Consider the following 18863-nt stretch of genomic DNA (forward strand, 5'->3'; position numbering starts at 1 on the left):
TCTGTCCATCTTCTCCCCATGAAAACTTGGGTATGGCTCTGACAGCAGTTGGAGACCTGTGGGATAATCTGTGTCACAGGCATCTCTTCCAGCTGTGTTCCTAACCCGAACATTTGAGGTGTGAGGACATGAGCTGGTCTGCAGGGCAGTTGTGCAGGGCACTGGGACTTGCTCTCCAGTGCATGGAATCAGTACAGGCATGGTCTAGAGCACTACTGAAGATTATGGAGTTTGGTCTTACATATTTGTGGCTGGCCCTCACAATCAGTGTCTCAAGTGTCTCCACCAGACCTTGTTTCAGCAACAAAAAGCGATTTTTCACATTGCACAAAAGCTGAAAAGCCTCAGGTTTCTTATGGCCTAGCATACTGCAGCGCTGCCCTTTTGTTATCCTGCTGCAGGGTAGCTGGATAAGGGAGAAAATCAACAAGTGTGGGCAGTTTATTGGAAGGGGATGATAGGGGTAAAGGAGGAGTTGGGAGTAGAAAGAGGGGATAGAAAAGGAAACAAACTGTGGAGTGGGGGTTATTGTGGTGCACAGAACCCCTGGGCCTGATCCTCTTGCCTCAGGACAGCACTCTCCTAACAGTTTGGCCGAGAGCCCTGTTAAGTGGTGAAGAACAACTAGACTGAATTGCTGAACTCCCAAATCCACTGAAGCATTCACAGTGTGAGGGGTTGATTAATTTTGTTTCTTGCAGCAGATTGTGCAGCAGTTTTTTTCCTTTGAAAACGGGCACTGGTGCAGAACCCGTGTCCACTGAAGCACAGCGACAGCATCCCCTGAGGGGCGTCTGTCCTTCAGCTGTTCCTCAGCAATCTCCCCTCAGCTGCACCATCATTGACTTCACGATACAACGTGTCCTGTCTCCGAGTGCCAGCTGCACCAGTCGGAGCTCCGCGGTCCCTGCCATGGACCCGGCTCCGCTCACCCCAGCCTCGGGCTGTGGTGTCCCCGGGCTCCCCCACAGCGACCCCCGCCTCCTCCCGCACCGCCCCTCAGGGGAGGAGGGGACACGGCTGCGCCTGCGCGGCCCGCCCCGCCCAGCGCCGGCCCCGCCCCTCCGCTGGCGGCGCCGCATCGGGGCGGCCATTTTGTGTGTCTGCGCGGTCGGTGGCGCTGGGCTCGGCGCGCAGCGGGGCCCGGGCCGGGTCGGCTCCGTTCTAACCCTTTTTCCCGTAGGGATCCCTCGGTAAGAGCGCGGCGGTGCCCGGGCGGGCCGGGCCTGCCCTGCCCAGCGCTGCGGGCCCGCGGCGAGGCGAGGCGAGGGGAGGGAGGCCGGGCGCGGCGCGGCTGGCGCGCGTCCCCGCGCACAAAGGGCCGGGCCGGGCCGGGCGGCGCCTCCCGCGCTGCGGGCCTGGGGCGCCGAGCGGGGCCGCTCCCGCCTCGCCGCGGGCCCGGCGCGCTGAGGCCGAGGGCTCCGGGCCGGCCCCGTCCGCTCCTTCCCTCCCTTGCTGCGGCCGCGCCCCGCGGGGCTGCGCGGGCAGGTGAGTATGTGCGGGCCGAGCGCAGGCACCGAGGGCCCGGCCGGCGGAGGCGGTCAAGTGACCTTGCGGCGGGGGCTGTGGTAGGGCCGGGAGCGGCGGGGGCTGCGCGCCCAGCGGCGCGGTCCCGGTGTCGGCGCCTCGGCCCTTGGGCGTGGGGCAGGTCCCGGTGGGGCTTGTCCCGTGCGGGCTCGGCTGGGCGCCGGTGGCTGCGCCTGGCCCAGGCCGGGGGGACGAAGCGAGTTGAACTCTCCGCAGTTTGCGGGGGTAAGGTTCTTGGTGCCTGCGGCGTTGCCACCGCGCGTCGGGGTTGCCCCGTAAATATCAGCGGAGTTGTGTAGTAACGTAATGCTCTTACTAAGAAAAGTCAGCTCTGAAAGAGCCCAGGTGTCCAAACCCTCACCAGACTAGTGTTGAAATGGGTCAGAGAAGTACACCAGGAGCCTGTGTGAGCTTGCTTTCAAAACACTCTTGGCTCTAGTTTTAGTTGTTTTTAAACTTACCCATTCTTAGTGATTTTCTTACCCACCTCAGTCTGCTGGGGTTAGGTAGAAAAATCGGCAGGTTTTTCCTTAGTGGACTCTTAAGGTGGTTCCATTCACTCCTTGTGCCCAGGGGATGGTGGTGCTTTCTGTGTAGCTGGTAGGGTGCTGTGGAGAGTCTCCTATGAAGCCCCAGAGCTGTGGTGTCAGCGTTGTGTGGGTGCACCTGTGCTGTAGTCCATGTTCTTAGTTAATACGTTCTTGCGCACCGGGTTGATGGAAAGGATGGCTTTATCTTAGGCGTGGTGGATGGTTTTCTTTAACGTTGAGAGAACTGAGAGTTACAAACAAAAGTAGATGGTGTTTGGTGGAAAGATTAACACAGCAGAGTGGAGGTTTGTACCTTGCCTGCAGAACGCTGCTTGGTTTTGTTTGTGTTTCACTTTATAGCGTGTTGTCGTAGTCCACTGCGAATCTTCAGCTTGTTCTCAGTGTTGTGAAGAGGAACGTATGCAATGCTGTGGTTGCTATAACTGGAAATACACCAAATGATTTGGGGTTTTGGTCCAAATGGAAAGCTCCTTGTGCATGAAAGACTTATCTTGAAGCAGGTGTGGTTTTGCATTAAACTGTTTTCAGGTGGTTATATTCTTTTCTCCTTTGTAAACTACTGCTTGACACTGCTAGATATGCAAGTATGTAGGTGAATCCTTATAATACAGGATTACTTGTTTCTCCTGAAGGTCTAATAATAAACCCCTCGTCTTTTCCTAAATACATTTGCTTTTGTAACATAAGTGGAGAGTGTAGTTGTATCTTTCTCACTTGTAAGTCTGCTCTTTGTGTCCTGGAAGATGTGTATATCTGTGTTTGTTTTAATTCTCTCTGTTAGGGAGTTTGTGGATGGTTTGGTAGTACTTGTACTTCTAAATTCACTTTGGTAATGATGCTTATAACTGAAAAAGGCTTTTTTCTTGGGTTGTTTGAGGAGGAGGCAGTTATCTGTTCTTGGTGTGATTCATTCCTGGATAGTTTTCCGAAGAATCACAGTTTTAATATGAAGTGGCCTACTAAGTAACGAAAGAGCAAGAGTTTCCCATCCCTTCTTTAGATATAAAATACATTTTTTGCCATTAAAAATGCTTGGTTCTTCTGTTGAGTTGTAAACCCAAAAAGACACCTTTTCTTCAGCGATGGAGAAATTGGGCATTTGATCTACATTTGGGTAATAAAATCATAGATTACAACCAAAAAATACAGTATCTCTGTGGGGATTTCATACTGTGTGCTCTTCAGAGGTGACTGCCTAGAAGTGGCTGTGAAATGTCACTTAGTTTCACCACTTTGTGACTCTTGAAGGATTCCTTTTGTGCAGCTATAGGGAGGTTTTCAGAGGTGGCTTCTATGTTGCTTTGTTCGAGTAAGAAGATAGGCAGGTGGAGGAAGGAATGTCTTTATGGAGTAAGGGCTTGTTAAGCTTCAGGGGTTTCAAGTATTCTTATTCTTTGCCTTTGAAAGAGTGGTTTGTTCAACTCTTGGTGATGGGAATATTTGAAAGATTCTTTGAATGCTTTCTGGTTCTTTTTATATCCTTTGTGGGAGGCACATTCATGTTGTGAAGCCATACAAAAACTGCAGTACAGTTGCCAACAAGTCACACAGGGATAAGGTATTAGAAAATGCAGTCTCGTGGTTGCTCAATGGTCAGTGCCTTGTGGTGGTCGCAGGTTTGAACTTTCTGTATATACAGTTCTTTGTGGACTGTTCCTGCTGTTGTGTTGCCTGCATTGATTTTTGCCTCCATTTATTCTTTATTGCAGTCTAAAAGTTGGTTTTAATTGGTTGCCCACAGGATTGGCTTGGCTTCTGCTACTTGTTAAGAAAAAAACATCTGTCTTTGCAGGTAAGAGCCTTTGAATTGAAGACTTCTTTATATGCATATTAAGTATATCTTAAGATATATTTGAAGCTTTTGGAATCTGTGAATTGGTTTCAAAACATTTGGGTCAAATGATCTATAGCTTAGTCTCTTTGAGTCCCACTGGTGATGGTGGTTCTGGCAATGTTGTTCTTGTAAACAGAATTTTCTGCCAAACTAATGTTTTGTTGTTTCATCAGCATGTGGTAGTCTGGAACATTCTCCCAGTGATTTTGCACTGTTGGAAAATAGAGCTACTTTGCTGCAGGCCACAAGTCTGCATGTTTCTAACTATTGGAGTTTAGCGTGTACAGTGGGTTCTAATTAGGTTTTGCAGCATTTAAACAGCTTGGATAGTTTCAAATTAGCTCTGTGATGACTATCTTAACATAACAGGTTGATTTTTAGCCTTTAACAAAACCCAGAAAGGCAGAACTGTAGTCTGCAGTTCTAGCTTTTGCTAGATAGTCTCATCAGGCTGGATGCTTAAAATTCCTTGTACAATACCAGTCTTGCTCTAGTTCTTAATCTTCATCCACGAATTGCCAAACATACTGTGTATGTGCATGTGTGTACTGTGTGGGTATTGTGCTTGAATGCTCCCCAGGAGCTAGGTTGAATCTTCTAAACTTAAACTTGAGCAATGCATACGTCTTACACAGCTAGTCTGGTTTGTTTAGCAGTTTATGCTTATAGCCAAATTAGTCTTATTTGAATGACTAGCAGGTAAATGGAAGAAGTAGCATTGTCAACTTATATACCTTTTTCTAGTGTAACACAGTGGTTTTAGGATCATACAATCAACCAGGTTGGAAAAGATCTTGAAAACTGCCAAGTCCAACCTTCAGCCCAGGACTGCCAAGTCCACCACTAAACCGTGTCACCAAGGGCCTCATCTGCATGGTTTTGAACACTTCCAGGGATTGTGATTCCACCACTTCCCTGGGAAGATGGTTTTGTAGATGTTGCTGTCAAGACATAATGATGTGATTAAGGTTCATCAGGTGAATTGAATCAGGTTGATAGTTGGCAGCCCTTTACTCTCCAGTTTTGTTCTCAGCTTGCTAATGGGGGTGGGTTATCTGTAGTACAACTCTAGGATTTTGTGCTTCTGGTCTCCCTAAAGATGTACCAAACACACAAAATGACAACAAACCCTGCTTCTGCCTTAAAGTATCTCTTTTTTACAGGGGAAAAAGCAGAGAACACCTCTAACAGTTCTCCAAAAAGCCTTCAGTGCACACTTAACAGATGTGTAGGCTATTCTGTGGCTGAAGTTGATGTTGCCTCTGCATGTGTGTTGATCTTTAAAAATGAGTGGTGAAATATTTGAGCAGGCTTTGCTTTTCCTTAGTTGGAAAGTTTGAGTGAGTGGGTTATTGTCTCCTAAGTGCGTTTTGGAAAGAAGCAGACTTGTAAGTGTTTAGGAATGTGAAATTTGGCCCTTTTGGTCCTTGTGAGTTTTCTTTAAATCATAGGAGTGGTACTAATACTTCATTAAAGCATTAGTATCCTGAAAAACTTGAAGCAGTTATGATTTGAATTGACAAAATATTCTTTGTCCAAAATACATGATGAGTGAAGTCCTTAAAATTCTTTTCTTTCATACCATGCTACTGTTAGCTTTTGCTTAATAGCAAGCATTTGCTTAATATCATGCATGGAGTTAGCTGTGCTGAAGTCATTGCAGCTAGCTTTTCTAGCAGCTATATGTGTAAGCAGCTGGTTAGGTTTGTTTTTTTTTTGTCAATAGTGATTTAGTAGGTCTGAATAGGACACTTGGTAAGAAAAGTTCAAGATAATCTCTTAGCATTTATAGTGAAGGTTTGAATTTAGTGCAAGATTGAAACACTTGTATTATCCTACAAGTTATAAAAATGTTAAGATGCTTGAACTGTTTAAGAATTCTTTTGTGACCTTATCTGTTCTGGGCTAGATTCATGGAATCATTAGTAAATCCAGTTATCCAGTAGGTATCAGCTCTGCTACAGAATGTATGGTGTTCTAAACCAGCATATCTGAGCTGAAAAACCTTCTTGAGTTGCCTTTGTTCAACAAAATCAGATCATCAACACTTTCGCATCAGTAAGGAAATAACCACAAGTATATCTTCCATTTCACATAAGAAACCTAATGTCTTAACTCCTGATGCATAAACATTTCTGAAACTCATTTCTTTGTATAACAAGCAATAGAGAAAATACAACCCTCCTACCAGGATTTGCTATTAGTAGTCTTATTTCTCAAAGCGTAGGTGCAAAACCAGGGATGCTTTTATACCATTTGTTTGCATCAGGATCATCTTGATTCAAAAGCAGTCCTCTAGCATCATGTAGTAAACTTCAGTTTTACAATACCCTTTAGGATGGCTCTTTTAAAGTAGGCAGAATTTCCATTGGAATTTGGTTTCAGAGATTGCTGTCAGTGTCAGGCAAATTTAAACTACAGAATCGTTTGAAACTCCCCTTTCAAAACAGTGCAATAAGTCTTGCATGCTTTCTTAAATGTGTACATAATGTGATAGTTCCTACTCTGACCTGTTTCTTTTCAGATGGGCCACTTACTTTGCTGTTGGAAAATGGCTGGGCAGTGAACTGGAGAATAAAGTTAAATGTGTCACTGGAAGAGCTCAATGCCAGGATGTTGCTTTGTTACCTCACCATGGAGATGGGAAAGTTGCTTTAAAAAAAAAAGTAACCTCTGAGGCTTAGTTTATATTCTTTCTGTTGCTGCCTTCCCTTGGTGGGAATTAGGGGGTTTCTTAGTGGTATGTACAGATAGATTTTGATTAGACCATTTCATGTTTGTCATGCAAGTTCCAGTCTCTCTTTCAAGATGGTATAGTAACAAATCAGGTTGTTGTATGCAGCTGCTGGAGCAGCAGAGCTGACTTTGTGCCAATGGGCTTGTCTGCTGTTTCCTTGAGGGAGAAAGGTCCTCTGGCTTTCCTGGAGTCAGCTGGGTGTGGGCCAATGCCCTGTAATACCCTGGTATGCTGCTTGAGTTCATTAGTGTATGAAAGGGGTTAGCTCTGGTTTATTGGGCAAGAGAACAAAATACTTAAGTACCCATTTAAGTAATCTGAAGTTCAAAAGAAAAAAATGCTTCTTTTTTTTTCCTGTAGAATTGTTGCTCTGTTTTTGTCAGGTACTGAATTCAGCCTTATGGGCATGGTTAAATTGTTGGATAGTGGCTTTCTTTACCGAGTACTTAAGGATGTATTCAAGATGTTACCTAAAGTGATTGGAAGATCTGGACAGGCAAATGTCAGGCAGAAGACTTTTCTCCAGGCTGAGATTTGACTGTGTGTTGGGATATAGTACTTAGCTGAATGTAAAATGTTGGGAGGCAGTTGCTTGTTGTATTTGGTCATAGCTGGTATATGGCCAGAAGTCTTTGGTGCACTGCCTCCTGGTGTTGCATTGTATAATCTGGTTGGCCTCTGTGATCTTAAAGGTCTTTTCCAACCTAAATTATTCCATGAACTGGTTAATCCTTTATTTCAAGTGCTTAATTAAGAGCTTTTGTATGTGACCAGTGGGAGCCATGGAGGTTTCCACACAGATACTGAACTTGCTTGTACTTGGGAAGTCAAGAAGTTTCAGAGATGAAGTGGCTCAGGTGAAACAATGTGCTACTGCTGATGGTTTAGGATGAGAGGCTGGCTTCTGAACTTGTCAATTGTGATAGTATTAATATGACACTTTCAATCTTTACTGGAAGTTTGTCAAGAATTGAAAATTGCCTGCTTTCCTGTTTATATTGAACTTGTGATATGACCTCAGGCTCTTCCGTAAAATGTGCACAAGGTAATTGTAATCTAATGTTCAATATTGATTTTATGCTTCCACTAACCTCAGCTGCAGAGGTAAAGCCGTTTACTTGTGCCTGAGACAAGGTGTAATGCTAAGGAGAACATCTGCAACTATTACAAAGTGCCTTGTTCTAAAGTTGTGAAGGCCAAATACCAAGCTAGGAAATGCATAGATACTAATTTAGGTGAGGTCTGTATACTCAAAATGTCTGGGACTAGTTTATAACTGTTAATAGCTTCATGCTTACCTGGACCTCTTACCATCAAAGGAGAAATAAGGAAGATCAGTATCATCTAGATGGTTCCTGTCAGATGGTGTGAGAGTCTTACTGTTGCTGGTTGTCCATAGCAGGTGTTTGTTTGTAAATAACACACTGTTGTGTTCTGGGTTGTCTTCACCTGCCAGGAGCTCAAATCCCTCTCCTAGTGAGAGTGAACTCCATTTCCCATAGGCGTACTTAATTTTCTGCAGTCACTTTGCCAGGTACAGCGGATACCATATATCAGTGTATGGTAAATTCATTTTATTTGCTTTGCTAAAATATTCATTTTGGTTATGTTCCATTAACTATTCATCTGTTGATTTTTTGATGTTACTTAGGTGTTTTGTGGGTTTTTTTTTTCTTGTCTTTATTTTTTACTGACACTTGTGAGTCTCAGTTTAACTTTGGAATTCCTAGTGAAAAAGTATATACTGATGATGTTGGTAAATGTTTTAATACTTCAATCTATATGAAGTAAACGTGAATAAGGAACTTGGAATATTGAACATGCTTAATCTTTGCAAGATGTTGTTAGGTGTATGTAAAGAAATGTGGTGTCTGTAGGTAATTGCATGGTGTCATAAACAGTAGTCTGACATGGCCGTTGCCTTTTCTCATCTGCAGGTGTGTGTTGTTTCAGCGCAGCATGGCTGTGGTCATCCGCTTGCAAGGTCTCCCGATTGTGGCGGGGACCATGGACATTCGCCACTTCTTCTCTGGATTGACCATCCCTGATGGGGGCGTGCATATTGTAGGGGGTGAACTGGGTGAGGCTTTCATCGTTTTTGCCACTGATGAAGATGCCAGGCTTGGTATGATGCGCACAGGTGGTACAATTAAAGGGTCGAAAGTAACGCTGTTGCTGAGCAGTAAAACTGAAATGCAGAACATGATAGAACTCAGTCGTAGGCGTTTTGAAACTGCCAATCTAGATATGCCACCAGCAAATGCTAGCAGGTCAGGACCCCCGCCTAGTTCTGGAATGAGTGGAAGGGTTAACTTACCTACTACTGTACCTAACTTTAATAATCCTTCTCCTAGTGTAGTAACTGCTGCTACTACTGTGCACGAAAGCAATAAAAACATACCCACATTTTCTACTGCCAGTATGGGGAGTGCACCTCCAAATCTTGGGAGTACCTTTGGTAGCCCAACCTTTAGCTCAACTATACCTAGCACAGCATCCCCAATGAACACAGTACCTCCTCCACCAATCCCTCCTATACCAGCTATGCCATCTTTGCCACCAATGCCTTCTATTCCCCCTATACCTGTTCCACCTCCTGTACCCACTTTGCCTCCTGTTCCTCCGGTTCCTCCAATACCCCCTGTGCCCCCTGTACCTCCAATGACACCTATGCCTCCCATGTCAGGAATGCCTCCTATGAATCCTCCACCCGTAGCACCTTTACCTGCTGGAATGAATGGGTCTGGAGCAGCAGTGAATATGAACAGCGGCTTGAATCCATTGTTTATTGGTCCCATGAATCCTGTAAATCCTATCCAGATGAATTCTCAAAGTAGTGTCAAGCCAATTCCAATCAATCCAGATGATTTATATGTCAGCGTTCATGGAATGCCCTTTTCTGCAACAGAATCTGATGTGAAAGACTTTTTCCTTGGGCTCCGTGTGGATGCGGTCCATATGCTGAAGGATCATGTAGGTCGGAATAATGGAAATGGACTAGTTAAGTTTTTTTCTCCTCAAGACACGTTTGAAGCACTGAAGCGAAACAGAATGCTGATGATTCAGCGCTATGTTGAAGTTAGTCCTGCAACAGAGAGACAGTGGGTGGCTGCTGGAGGCCACATAACTTTCAAGCAAACCCTTGGTCCCTCTGGGCAGTCTCACCCACCTCCTCCCCAGGCTCATTCTAGGTCCAAATCTCCTAGCGGACAGAAAAGGTCACGGTCGAGATCGCCCCATGAGCAGGGTTTCTGTGTCTATTTGAAAGGTCTTCCCTTTGAATCGGAGAATAGACATGTGATAGATTTTTTTAAAAAGCTGGATATAGTTGAAGACAGCATTTATATAGCTTATGGACCTAATGGGAAGGCGATCGGAGAGGGGTTTGTTGAATTCAGGAATGAAGCCGATTATAAAGCAGCTTTGTGTCATCATAAGCAGTACATAGGGAATCGCTTTATTCAAGTTCATCCAATTACTAAAAAGGCAATGTTAGAAAAGATAGATTTGATTCGTAAAAGGTTACAGAGCTACAGCTATGACCAGAGAGAAATCCTCCTGAATGCTGAGGGAGATGCAGGCTCACCAAAATTGTGTGCACATATATCTAATATTCCATACAACATAACAAAAATGGAAATCCTTCAGTTTTTAGAGGGACTGGCAGTAGAAGAAAATGCTGTACAGATTCTTGTTGATAATAATGGGCAAGGTTTAGGACAAGCTCTGGTTCAGTTTAAAGCTGAAGATGATGCTCGTAAGGCAGAACGTTTGCACCGTAAAAAACTGAATGGAAGAGATGTTGTTTTGCGTTTGATAACTCTAGAAGAAATGAGAGACATTGAGAGAAACCCACCATCTCAAGGGAAAAAGCTACTGAAAATCCCGATCCAAGGAAACGCGGCTGTGCCGGGAGCACAGGGTTCTGGTGGGGATGAGCATGCTTTCTTGGGGGGAAATTCGAAAGATGCAAACAATGGTCCTCCGTTTAATTTCCCTGGTAACTTCAGCGGGTCTGGCTCATTTGGTCCCCCTCTGCCTCCGCCTGGAGTAGGTGGCTTTCCCGATTCTAGACCAGGGATACCTACAGTTGCAGCTAGCGGTTTACCTGGTGCAGGTGTTGAGGTCCCAGGTTTTGCGGGTGGCCCTGGCAATTTGAGTGGACCAGCAGGTTTTGCAGGGGGTCCTCAGACTTTCGGTAATGGTCCTGGCAATGTAAGTGGACCTCCTGCCTTTGGTGCTGGTCCTCCGGGGATTGCTGGTGGTCATGGACATATGAGTGGACCTCCAGGGTTTGGACCTGGACCAGGAAATATACATGTTGGTGGACCCCCTGGTTTTGCAACAGCCTCTGGGAAGCCAGGACCAACTGTTATTAAAGTGCAAAATATGCCCTTTACTGTTTCGGTGGATGAAATTTTGGATTTCTTTTATGGTTACCAAGTGATTCCTGGTTCAGTGTGTTTAAAATACAATGAAAAAGGCATGCCCACTGGAGAAGCAATGGTTGCATTCGAGTCTCGTGATGAAGCTATGGCAGCAGTTGTTGATTTAAATGACAGGCCTATAGGCTCCAGAAAAGTAAAACTTGTTCTAGGGTAACTGTTAATATGAAGTAGTTGTAGAATAGATATTCATAGTGCTGTGATAAATGCATCCGGATTGGTTTTTATAGTATTTCCAGGCTAGAACCTGTGGATTGTTTAAATTGTAAAACAGATTGGTTTTGATAAGACAGAGCACTGGGTTAACCATTGCATAAGAGCCACTGCGAGGAGAGAGATGCGCAGTGGATTTTCCTGTACAAGTCTGGAGAAGCCAGACAGATTCTTATTCACCATAGAAGTTTGGTAACCTTTACTGGTCACAGTGCTTATCAAGGAGTTTAGATTGGTTTTACTAGTTTTGGATAAGGGAAATAGATGAAGTCAGCGAAGCTCTTCAGTGGGTGCTCTTGCAAGCCATTGTAAAATAGATAGCTATTTCTAGATTTGGTTAAAAGCTGGCTGAATTTGCTTTGTTTACAGGTCAAAGCTTTGTTTAAAGGTCCTGATTTTACTCTGCAACTGAACGAAATCTCAGTGTACACAGATTAATTGTTTTGTGTATGTATCTTTACTTTTTTTCCAAGATTCTCACTGTATGAACAGTTGAATTATGCCCATTGCTGATGTGTCTACCAAACTAATTCCTATAAGTATGAGCAGAATCGTTCTGTAAAATTCAAGCTGTTCTTTGTGGAATAACCTTTAGTTATTTATATATTGCAATTATAACTGTGCAGAATAAGACTTTTGCCACAAGTATAGCTAACCTCAAACATTATCATACGAGTTTTGTAGTACACTTAAAACATTTGCAGTAGAAGTAACAACTTGAAAAATACTCATTATTGTTTAAGTAGCTTGATTTGTTAGGATTACATGAATCAGTTGGGATAGGATCTTTGACACTAGTTGGATATTGATGTTGTATTTCTCATGTCTCTTGAACTCCTTACATAGAGTCTCTGCTAAGAGAACCAAAGTGGTGAATATTAGTAGAAGATTGGAGTCCAGCTAAAGTGTTAAATTAGTTTATATATGAAAGATACTCTATCTTCAGCAACTCTGTCATGAATTACTGCTATGGGTGAATTCAGAGATAAAATTTATTTTTCTCCAAAACTTGAAAATACTGAGTTTACTATATATTTTTGCAATAAAGTTGTGCTGTTGTATTCAAAGTCTGTATAAGAGTTGCCATTTTCTTTGCTGTGCAGTAAAATCTTCTGTGGAAAACCAGCGAATTGAAAAGGAAGTAATTGCACAAGTGAAAAGTAGACTTTTTTGGTTCATCCTTGCTTGGCTTATGATAAATTCTAAAACCTTGGACATTGCCTGAAAAAATCCTGCTATTCCCTGCAAATCATTGTACTTAAACATAGTAAACTTTAAACTGTTTTGTTTCCTGGACAAAGAAAAACAGTGCCTTTTGGTGTTGCATATCATGGAACACTGAAGTGTATGGTCAGGCAAAATTGAGAGGTGCAAGTGGCAACAGTTTTATTCATGTGGTGTGTAGGAGAGATTTGCAATCCTGTGCAGCGCTGCATCCTGAGAGGATTTCCCAGTACAGGAATGCGTGGAAGGATTGTATAAAGGTGTACTTCAATAAAGAGGCGGTCGCATTACACAGATGCTTCTGTAATTCATTAGCGTGCTTTTGTTTTGACAGATTATAGGTGGTCCCACCTTTTGGAAAAGTCATGTGATTTGTATATACTGTTCAAAATTAAGCCTCTGTTAATAAAACTGTCTGTCTCTGAAGCTTCATGTTATGCGTTTCAACAGTCTTTGGGAGTAATGTTTCAACAGCAGATCTTTGTTTCCTTTATTTTGTTTTCCTTTTGGAAGTCTGAAAGTCCCCTTGCTGATGGCAGAAGGATGTGATTAGGAGTCAAGCCTTTCAGTTTACCTTTCCAATTTTGCTTTTTGTTTCTTTTTCTTTTTTTTAACAACTTTAATTAAAGTTTCACACTATATTGGAGTTACTTGGGTGCTTGTTTCTTCATGTTCCACATTAGAATAAAATTACTGAAAAGGAAAACTTGGCTTCATTGTTCACAGCCTTGATTTAAGATCTTGGTGTGTGTTGACTGGCGGAAACTGGTGATAACTGTGTTCAAGTTCCAGTGGATCACAACAGTGCTTGCCTTGTTGTGAAACGTAATTAAATTCCAGGTGTCTGGAGTTAAATGCACAGTTTTGTGTTAACTGTCTTTTGATTTCATGTCTAGATCCTCTTGGTAATGGGTACAGGGTTATTAGGATTTGCGTTAGTCACAGCTTATGCTGCGAACCGTGCTTGTGTGCCTGTCCCTGAGGACTTTCAGAAAGTGCAGGTTTGTTTTGGAAATCTTTCATTTTCTGATTCTTGATTTTATTTTGTTATTTTTTTTTCTGAATTAAGATGTTTAAATGCTTATCTAAAAAAATATGCAAACCGGTACAAAAAGCCATTGGTGTTTGGGACATTGACATGGATGGAAGAGTTATGTGGAGGATTTGGGGTGGGGAAGGGGCTCCTGATCTTGCCAAGCAGTTGATGCTCCAGGTTTTTCAGCATAAATTCTTAGTAAATTAATAAGTAAATATCCCCTCTTCCTTGAGAATAGGCTCTTGGAAAATAGGAAATTGTAGTCACTACCAAGTGTTACTTGCAGATACGGGAAGTTTTCAGTAACAACTGGCTTTCATGTTAGAAGCAGCCTTAAGCTGCATGTTGTTCTAAATGATGAGGGATATTCTTATAGTAACAGACCACACTGCTAGATTTGGTAAAATTACTTACTTCACATATATGTGCATTTGTGGACAGCCTTAAAAGTAAGGGGTAGGACCTCTTGAGGTCCCTTCTCCAGTGTGGAAGGTACGAACTGCCCTTGAATATTCCCTTTGAGGCTGGTTGCTGCTAAGAGAGGTAGCAACAGAAAGAACTGGTTAAAGGACACTGCTCAAATTCGCAGTTGTTTTTGCCTTGATGCTCTGAATGTCAGGAGCTGACATCCTGCTTAGTCTCCTTGGAACAATGCACTGGATGCCACTGATGTCCCAGTTTCTTCCAAGCTATGTTAAGAAGGTACTTGTGTTTATACAACTGGCTAAGTTGATATTTATAGCAGCTCCTTAAGTGTTAGTGCCTAAAGTACTGCTTCTGAAACAAGTGGTGAAGTGTTATATTCACAAGGTGATTCATGTTAAACGTACATATTTTTGGTGTCCCATTCACAAGAGAAAGTATGAATATAATAAACTATATAGTGATAAACTTGTGATGTATATGGAAGAACTGCACTGGTTAGATGAGGGTGACTTTAAAGTTACCAAGTTTTCAAGCAGTTACATGTAAATGTCACAGTTGGATTTTGTTTTTAACACAAGTCAATTCTGTAACATCACAGACGGCATTAAAGCCAGTTCCTTATTGATGAATTAGTGTGCCGCGTTCTAAATGTGGGTTTATGAGAGCTTTGAGGCTTTGTATGCTCAAAGAAAAATGACGGATACCACTTTTTATTCTAAGTAGCGTTCCTTGCATAGCATTGAATATTTTCCTTGAATGTCTATGCTCTGAATTTGTTGTGAGTGGAGAGGAAGATCGATGCAGAAATGAAGACTGTAGTCGTGTGCCACTTGACACCGAAGGTCTGCTTCCTAAAGAGTGTATGTGCTGGTCAGTTCTGAATAGCTTAGGCTGTCCTTTGAGAAGTTGTCTGTGTGAAATGAGCAGCTTGTTTCACTGGCAGTATTTTGGTGTGCTAAAAACTGCAGACTAGGAAAACAATACTTTTGCAGTTACCTGTGCACACCAGTGGTGTCTTAACTGTAAATAACAATTGCAGTATCTTGTTTGTTCTCAGTCTTCTGCTGTGGTGGTTCCAAAGCTGTTTCCCACAGCAAATCCTGTTGGTCCTCGGTATGGTCAGGAGTGTGCACCTCTGAACCACGTTGGCCTTCTGACCTGCAAACCCCAAACCACCTCCTGTTATGGACCACTTAAATAAAGCCTCTGGCTGGACAATGGACCACTCTTCGTTTTTGAATGATTATCCAGATATGTGGATTAGACCCTGAATTCAAAGCATTGCAGTTCCTGTTTAGTACAGGCTCTATTGCAAGGAAAAGATGAGATTCTCTCTTTGATAACTGGTTGGAAGGAAGCAGTTTTGAAACTGGACTGGTATATAAGGAGACAGTTTGAGTCTAGGGCACAAATGAGTTTTATGGCAGTTTGCTGCTTTAGAGATTGTGCAGGTCTTTAAAAAGAAACAAAAGATGCTGAATTCAGATGGTGTGAGAGGATTTTGAGGAACGGTGCCTTGGGCCTGGAAGCAGTATTGCCAAATATGGTTGCTCCTCTTTGTCCTGCAGGTTTGCTAATGATTCCTTCTGTTCTGTGGCTGTATGTTCTTTCATGGTCTGGGGAGAACTGAGCTAGAGTCTGTGTACAGAAAGAATGACTTCTGGTACAAGAAGAGAAACTTAAATGCTTCTGCAGGAAGAGAAACCTCCTGGGGTTCTCTTTCTATTTGGTTCTGTGAGTGAGAACATGATTGTAGTTGAAAGACTTGGCTTTCTCACGGAATGACAATCTGTTGGTAGCATGTATTCGCCTTAAGGTTCGTGGCTGTGCACTCAACTCCGCTGCTCTGTCCTTGTGTTACGATCAGGTAGGTATAACGTAGCTTACTTTCTATACAGAGGACTTTGTCAGTGATTTTCTCAGAGCTGTCACTTTGTGCAGTGTTTGGGTGTTGTTTGTGCGGGGAGTGCTTCCCACCTTCCTGACTTGGATCCTTTTCATTCATGAGTATAAATACCATATTCCTTTTCCATAGCTCTAGGCTGAACACGGTTGTCAGATGGTTTAGCCAGGACTCTCTCACTCATGGCTCCTCACTTCCTTTGTGACTGTTCTGGTTTTATGTATGTATTCACAGCATGGCAGCTTAGGAGAGGAGCAGCCAGAGGAATTCTGACCTGAGTAAGCTTACTCCTGCATGGCTGTTTTTTCTCTTGTATGCTCTCACATCTGCAGCCCTAAGTTCAAATGGTCTTGCCAGTTACTTCCCACATATGAAAATAAGCTTTAAGAAATACTGAATATGTTTCCTTTCAAGGAGTTCCATTTCCACAAAGCCAAATTTGTGGCTCTGTGTTTACTACTCTCACACCAGCATTACTGGTTTTTCCCCCAGTTTTGGGAGGTGTTTTGTTATGAGTTACCAGTGATTAGACTGTAGTTCCTCATTCAGATGACAGTAGGTCACAGGCAGGATAACTTTAAGGGGTAGAGTGAGGATTGCCTTTACAGTACATGGTTGAGTACATTTTCTCTGTAAAGTTTAAAACTGCAAATGAAGGACTTGGAAGGTTTGCACAGGGAAAACAAGACCTAATCCTGCCTAAAGCTTTCGTGGTTGGCATAGCCTGGCTTTCTGGTCTGGTTGCTGCTTCTGGAAGGCTGGTGACTTTGAAATCTTCATATTGTGGTTACAGTGTTGTTAACCAAAGAAATCAGTAGGATGTCGCTCTGATTGTGACCATCTGAAGGTAGGTGGAACTTCCAGGTAGCTATTTCATAGTTTCATTTCAACCATTTCCCATTAAATGTGTCTCTGTGTGGCATTGCTCTGTGTGACAGCAGGAAGCTTGGAAAATGTTTTCTAGCCACTTAAGCAGATTTGGGGAGGAAAATAGTCAGAACCTAAACTCCTTCAAGAATTCCTTTTAGATGGTTTTGATTGAGTGCCTTTTATGATGAAATTCATAGGATTGCTGTCACTGAGGTTTCAGGTCCCTGTGTAGCACCTATTTGCTCAGGGACCTTGCTGTGGTGGTGTTTGCCAGAATGTGCTCCATGATGTGAGCTTACTACAAAACATTACTTTTTTCAGCAGTGTCACCAAAGCAGTGATGCTTTTTTGACCAGAGGATGGATGTGGAATGTGGAAGTCCTTGCTTGTTTGAACAGAAAACTCAGCTCAAAAGTGGAAATGATGGTTTGGATTATTAGCCAAATGCTTCTAATAAAAGGGCAGTAATTATAAATCTCCTGTTCTTGAGGAACACTAATGCAGCCAGCTACAAAAGCAAAGATACTACTTTAAAATTAGGCTTTGGCAATTCATTGATGGAATGGAGGGGAAGCCCCCTTCTTTAAGGAGGGCAGGCAGAGTTGTTAAACATTACTAATTTGCTTGCCTGATACACCTGCTACGTTGCAGTGTGGCTGCAGAGCCAGCCTTTGTGTTACAGGTCCAATCTCATACGAGTCAATTGAGTGTTTCCTATAGCACTTAGAGCTCTTTTCATCTATGGACTTAGAGTGCTCTTAGGAGGTAAGTGTGTATGCAGGGTGGTGATGTGGAGCTGATTTGTCTTGGAGTAAGCCAGTGGCAGAATGTTTTCATGCCTTTAACTCATGTTAAAGGCACATCAGCATTAACATCAGTGAAGTGGCTTTAGTTTTGAAAGGTTGAGGCCAAACTTTCACTCTTCTGCCTTAATAAGAATAATCAAATGATGCCCTAATCTAATGAAGAGTGTTTGTGGTTCAGAAACTTCACTGAGCTTGTGTGAAAAAGAGGAGAATAAACTAGCTAGTAGATAAACTAATCTGAAATCCAAATTCAGTTGCTAACAGTAGAATGTATGAGATCTGTAGTTGAGCTAAGTGGTTTGCTGTTAATCTGTTAAACCCGAGCCCTGCACTGTCTTGTGTGTTCTTAGATTGTAAATCAGAATTTGTTTCGATGGTCAAGTCTGTTTTAGGGTTTATAAAGACAACTGTAGTTGTTGTCACTTAAGTCAGTGATAACCCCTGTATGTATAGAAGAGTGTTTGGAGTAAACTGGATGCACCTAGAAAAGACCTTTCAGGTGTATCTGAAAAGTCCCATACACAACATCATGCCATGCTGCACCAGTGTCCTGAAGGTTTGGAAGGCTCTGGACACTCATCCCTCCCTTTGGGTAATTTTTGTTAAGACAGTAATCCAAACGGCAGTTCTTCCTTTCAGTACAAGTAATGTTATGCCATGCTAGCTCTTTGAATGAGGAAGTAGTATTTGGCTACCCTGATCACTGCAGGAGCAGAAAGGAGGGTTTTCAAACAGTGCTTTTCTTTCTGCTGGGTGGCTTGTGCTACTGCTTGCTTGTGTTAAAGCCTGTCCTTAGTTGTGCTGGTAAAATAACTTCAAGCAGAAGTAACAGTAAGTTTTCTGAAGCTAAAAATGCTTTGATTTAAACAAATGTAATAATCAGTGTAATGTAAATCCTAATAGAAGTCTGCATATGATGCATCTGTGTGAAATATTAGCTGTTTTGACTGAACACAACCATAGTATTCTGTGAAAGATGAGTCCCTGTAAGCCAGTTCTACACCAGCTGCACTGTGGTATGTAGTATGTAACCTTCCTCTCTGTCTTGTTTAGTCTTGAAAAGATAGTAAGGACCTGTTGCGTTGGATGCTTTGGAGCAGCCCACATTCCAAGGTCACTTATGTGTGTAACATGAAAACAAATATAGTTTTAATCGTTTTGTGTCTTTAAGTCCTTTTTCTACTGCAGCTAGGTACAGATAGAAGCTGACTGGTGAAGAACCTGCAGTGAACAAACTGCTAAGGTGCTGAGCCTGTCTGAGTTGTCCTGTGCTGCCTGTTGTAGTTATTCA

At 42.8% G+C, this 18863-nt stretch overlaps 1 protein-coding gene across 6 annotated transcripts in view; it reads left to right on the forward strand.

The window, feature by feature from the left end:
- The first annotated feature begins 1065 nt into the window (after window positions 1–1065).
- The window catches only part of LOC101880811 (RNA-binding protein 12), a 38422-nt gene continuing 20624 nt past the window's right edge, over window positions 1066–18863 (forward strand). The window contains exons 1-3 of one of the 6 annotated variants that reach the window (XM_034066594.1): window positions 1066–1193; window positions 3788–3870; window positions 8587–11239. In XM_034066594.1, the coding sequence (XP_033922485.1) occupies window positions 8609–11239 (2631 nt within the window). In that variant the 5' untranslated portion in view covers window positions 1066–1193; window positions 3788–3870; window positions 8587–8608. Of the gene's footprint in view, window positions 1194–3787; window positions 3871–8586; window positions 11252–18863 lie in introns of those variants that run through there. The other 5 variants (XM_034066589.1, XM_034066590.1, XM_034066593.1 and 2 more) reach the window with 5 other exon arrangements.

This window comes from Melopsittacus undulatus, chromosome 10 (assembly GCF_012275295.1).
Source record: "Melopsittacus undulatus isolate bMelUnd1 chromosome 10, bMelUnd1.mat.Z, whole genome shotgun sequence".
Classification (NCBI taxonomy): Eukaryota; Metazoa; Chordata; class Aves; order Psittaciformes; family Psittaculidae; genus Melopsittacus; species Melopsittacus undulatus.